The sequence below is a fragment of the Propithecus coquereli genome, unplaced genomic scaffold (assembly GCF_000956105.1).
Source record: "Propithecus coquereli isolate 6110/MARCELLA unplaced genomic scaffold, Pcoq_1.0 Scaffold42, whole genome shotgun sequence".
Taxonomy (NCBI): Eukaryota; Metazoa; Chordata; class Mammalia; order Primates; family Indriidae; genus Propithecus; species Propithecus coquereli.
This window is the reverse complement of record NW_012149952.1, coordinates 2,861,351-2,866,303: the sequence shown is the minus strand read 5'-3', so window position 1 is coordinate 2,866,303 and position 4,953 is coordinate 2,861,351. Positions and strand designations below refer to the sequence as shown.

Below are 4,953 nucleotides of genomic sequence, written 5' to 3'. Positions count from 1 at the left end.
GACGCCGCTCGGTCCTAGCGCGCTCTGGAGCATCTCTCCCGCCTCCTCCAAGGATTGCTACGCCTGCGCGGGGACAGAGGCCCGGGTACCACGACCAGCGGGGAGCGAGGGAGCTTTTGCGCGCTACAGAGTTTTGCGCGTGCGCCGTGGTGGCAACCGGGAGGTCTGGGGCTCGAGTGCAGCGCAAATCGTGCGGCTGCGCAGCTGCAGCCTACGGGGGAGAGCCCGGCGGAGGGCAATTCTGCGCTTGCGCTCTGCTGGGGGAGGCGGGAAGGAAACCCCAGTCGTGAGGCCGCTGGGGCCGACTGGCGCCAGGCGCGCATGCGCCTTGGCGAGCTGGGCGGCCAGAGGCGGGGCCCAAAGAGGGGAGGGAGAGAGGCAAGGGGGAGGGAAGAGGCCGCAGAAGCCGGAGCCCTGACCCCCCGGCGGCTGCGGCGGCGCCGGTGAGTGACCCGTGGCCCGACTCGGTCCCCACCCTCTTCGACCCTCACTCCTCCTGGAGTCCCTCCGTAGCCTTCGTTGTCTCCTGATCCCGGACCTGCGTTATCCCCAGAGCCCCCACAATCCCCGCGGACCCTGATCGCTAATATTTCACCGTCCCAGCTCTTCCACTGACCCAGGAGCTCCCACCTCAGCATTATCCCTGGACGTCCCTTCTCAGGGCCCTTCGGTCTTACAGACGTCCCATTGCCCCCGGAACCCCCAGAGCGCTCCTCTGCTCCAGATCCCCCTTCTCGCTGCATTGGCCCCTTCAACATCTCCTTACCCCATGCTGCTTCGACCCCCGAGACACACCCGTTCTCCTTCCATTTCCTGCTCTCCTAAGCCCCTCTTCTCCGCTAACTCCTGCAGACGCCTCCTCCTCTTCCACTTTTCCTCATTTCCCTCCATCCTTTCAGACCCTCCCCCAATTTCCGTCAACTCCTTGGCGTGGCACTTCGCGCCGCGCCGCGCACAGCGCAAGATGAGCACTCAGCCGCTGTCAGCTATTCTTAGGCTCTTCCGACTGCCCCCAGCAGCCGGTCGCCCGCTCCTGGCCCCGTCCGCTGTCCCCACCCCTGCCCCAGGGATGTAGGAGCCGGTGTCCGAGCGGCCGGGTCGGGGCTGCGGCGCGGGGACGCCGAGCCCCCGCCAGAGTCGTGCGCCCTTTGCCCGCAGCGCCGGCGCCCCCCATGCGCCAGGTGGCCGGACCGCGGCGTTGGGGGGCGCCATGGCCTCGGCGGCGGCGGCGGCGGCGGCGGGCGAAGCGGAAGAAACCACCCGGCTGCGCAAGCCGCGCTTTTCGTTCGAAGAGAACCAAATCCTGATCCGGGAGGTGCGCGCCCACTACGCGCAGCTCTACGGCGCGCAGAGCCGTCGGGTGAGCGTGGCGGAGCGGCGGCGCGTGTGGGACGGCATCGCCGCCAAGATCAACGGCATCACCAGCTGGAAGCGCACGGGCCAGGAGGTGCAGAAGCGCTGGAACGACTTGAAGCGCCGCACCAAGGAGAAGCTGGCCCGCGTGCCGCACTCCACGCAGGGCGCCGGGCTCACTGCCGAGGACGCCTTCTCCGCGGAGGAGGAGACCATTTTTGCCATCCTGGGGCCGGGTGTGTCGGGGCCAGGGGCTGGTGCTGGGGCCGAGGAGCCCCCTGCGGCCCCCTCCTCACAGCCACCCGCTGCAAGCGCCTGCACCCAACGCTATGTGTTGTCTGAGGACCGCAGGGAGGACCGACGTGCAGGTGAGTTCCTTCACCATCGCCTGAGCAAGAGCAAACATTCACAAGATCTCCTGTGGGCCCCACGATTTTCCAGGTCCTTCATGTGGATCATCAGATCCTCACTACAGCCCTGTGAGGTGGGCGCTGTTGTTACTCCCATTTCACAGCTGGGGAAACCGAAGCTCAGAAAAACGAAATGACTTCCCTCAGGTCCCACAGCTAGTGACTGTCAGAGTCGGGAATGGCAGACCTAGGAGGCCTGGCCCGAGTCCACGCCTGCGATCATCAGAACATGCGGGATTTCCTTAAATGCAGGGTAGGGTAGGGACTCTGGAGACAGACTGTGTGGGCTCCAATCACAACTTTGCCACTCTCTTGTCCCCCGAGTAAGTTACTTCGTGTCAGTTTCTGCATCTGTAAAATGGAGCTGAAAACAGTCCCCACTCAAAGGGTTGTGCAGATTAAGTGAGTTAATATGGGTGAATTGCTTGGTCCAGCATGTCCTGAACGCTCCCTGTTAGTTCTTGATAGAATTGTCAGTGTTACGAGGTAGGTACTATTTCACCATTTCATAAATGAAATATTCGGAGACATCTGGTAACTTTCCCAAGGTCATGCCTTGAGCAGAGATGTGGAGAGCTGACTACAGAGACTTTCTGCTTAGCTTTGACTCGGAATTATTTCTTCTACAGCTGTTCCCCCAGCGCTGGGTGCTGTTGGGGACACATCTGTGACTGAGACAGTCCAGTGGGGGACGCAGTGATGACTCAGGACAAGCAGGGCTGGGGTGGGGGAACCCAGAAGGGGAGCCTTACTGGAGGGTGGAGTGGAGGGTATGGAGTGGGGCTTCCTGGAGGAGGGGACATCAGAGCTGAGACACAAAGAGTAAGAATGAAGAAGAGCTGGAAAAGTGTTTCTTACAGAGGGAACAGCATGTGCAATGGCTTGGAGGCAAGAAAGCTTGGCCAGTCGGGGAAACTAAAAGAAGTTGGTGGGGGCAGAAAGATGGAAGAAAAGAAATGTTTTGAGATGAGATCAGAGAGGTCAGCAAAGGCCAGGCCATACTGGACCTTTAGGCTAAGGCAAGGAGTTTGGATTTTAGCCTGAGGGCTATGAGAAGCCACTGAAAGATTTTGAAAAAGGTAAGGACATGGATATGATTAGACAAGGCAGTTCAGAGAGGTTCATTTGCCCACCCAAGGTCACACAGGAAGTAGATAGTAGAGTCCATGCGCTTAACCTAACCATTAGGCCAGATCGCCCAGCAATAACAACAGTTAATATTGACTGAGAGTTCATGGGTATGCCAGAAGTAGATTCCATGTAGTTTGTAAGTCAAGGTCAGGATTTTGGACTTCATCTTGAGGGTATTCGGGAGGCATGAAAATGTCTGAAGCAGAAAAGAAACACAATCACTTGGGACCCTTGTTCTTAATTTGAATCAAACCTCAGTGTGCCTATCTGTGGGGAGATGGCCCCATTGAACCGGATGAGAGATGGCGAACATTTTTTCAGAAGCTGTGCAACCACTTCATTTATTCATTTGTTCAACAAATACTTATGGAGAGCCTCTTCAAGGCAGGTACTATGGTAGATGCTGGAAATTCTGCGGAGAGAAAGACAAATTCCCTTTCCTTATGGAGCCGACGTTGTAGTTGAAGGAAACAGACCCCAAACAAGTAACCCCCAAAACAGATTGTATAGCAGGAGGTAATAAGTACTAAGATGAGGAGTAAACCATATTAAGAAGATGATCAAGTAATAGAAGGGGGCTGTATAAACGGGATTCAGGAAGGGCTTCTCTGAGGACTTCCAGCAAGACCTGAATGGAGAGATTGAGCCTATTGGCTCTCTGGGAAAAGAGCCCTCCAGCTACAGGAGACAGCATGTGCAAAGGCCCTGAGGCAGGACAATGCTTAGAGCATCCTTGATGAGAATCTTGTGCAGATTACGCACTGGGTGAAACTCATAAAAGAGGAACTACTCTGACTAAAGGACCGGGACAGTGCCTGGGACAGCCTGGGGCAGCCTGGTGCATCTTTGTTGACACCGGAGAAAGAGCTAAGGACCATTTATCTCTAACCTAACATTTGAGAGAATAATAACATTAACAACATTGAGAACTTACTCTGTGCCAGGCACGGTCCTGAACCCTGTACCTGCAGTGACTCAATTCATCCCTCTAATGGCCCTCAGGGAGATGTTCTGTTATTGGGCCATTCAGTCCACACACACATACCCATTTACAGGTGGGGAAACTGAGGTCCAAAGGTTGCAAATAAATATATTAACTCTTATAGTGGCCCTTCTGTGAATCCTGTGAGCCTCGTGGGTGTGAGGGCTGGGCTACTTTTTGTCCCTTTTTTACTCACAAGACTAGAAAAGATACATTTCCAAGTGGCTCTAATTCCTACACCCCTTATAAGGGAGACTTGCCACCCACACCCACACCCCAGGCCCTGCGCAAGGAGTGGTTAGACGTATGGGCTCTGGAGCCAGCCTGGGTTCAAATCCCTCTTCTACTGTTTATGAGCTCTATGACACCTCTCTCTGGGCCTCAGGTCACCTCATCTGTAAAGTGGGGTGATGATCATGATGGCACCTGTCCCAGAGAATGGCTGGGAGGACTTGGTGACACGATGGAGGAGGAAAGCTTAGCCTAGGGGCTGCCGGGAAAAGTGTCCCATACTCTTAGCTCTGGCTGTCCTCTCTCTCCCAGCCTCCCCACCTGCCCCCCAACAATGGCTGGCCCAGAGGCTGGACCCCCAATATTCAAGGCAAGAGGTGGCTGGCTGTTGATGAAAGAAGAGCAGGGTCATCTGATTTGGCCACCAAGGGGGCGGCAGGCTTCCCCCCAGAAAGGAACATCTTAGCTGGTGCAAGGGGGAGTGTGATCGTGGCCAGAGGAAGGCATGTGCACTGGCCTTGAGACAGGGAAAAGGGACAGAAAGGAGGAGGTGGGGGCAAGTGCTGAGACCTTGTAGCCATGGGAAGAGGCTGGACCATCCGCTGTGGGTGCTGGGGAGCTCTGGGACCTGGGGCCCGGGGCCCAATCAACGCTGACTCTTTGGAAGTTGTAGTTCTTTTATCATTAAAGAAAAAATTTTGTGCTGGACATTGTTCTAGGCGCTGGGTAAACAGCAGTGCACAAAACAAAGCCCCGCCTGATGGAGCTGGCATCAGGAGGAGGCGACAGACAACACAGATCGGTACCTTGCCAGGTGCAATAGGTGCTGTAAGAGCACTCAGGTAG

The 4,953-nt window shown here is 56.2% G+C and overlaps 1 protein-coding gene across 1 annotated transcript in view; it reads left to right on the top strand.

Moving 5' to 3' along the window:
* Positions 1 to 1,210: 1,210 nt before the first annotated feature.
* The window catches only part of MYPOP (Myb-related transcription factor, partner of profilin), a 9,250-nt gene continuing 5,507 nt past the window's right edge, over positions 1,211 to 4,953 (top strand). Inside the window, exon 1 of the mRNA XM_012653245.1 lies at positions 1,211 to 1,721. Coding sequence (XP_012508699.1) covers positions 1,211 to 1,721 — 511 coding nt within the window. The remainder of the gene's footprint in view (positions 1,722 to 4,953) is intronic.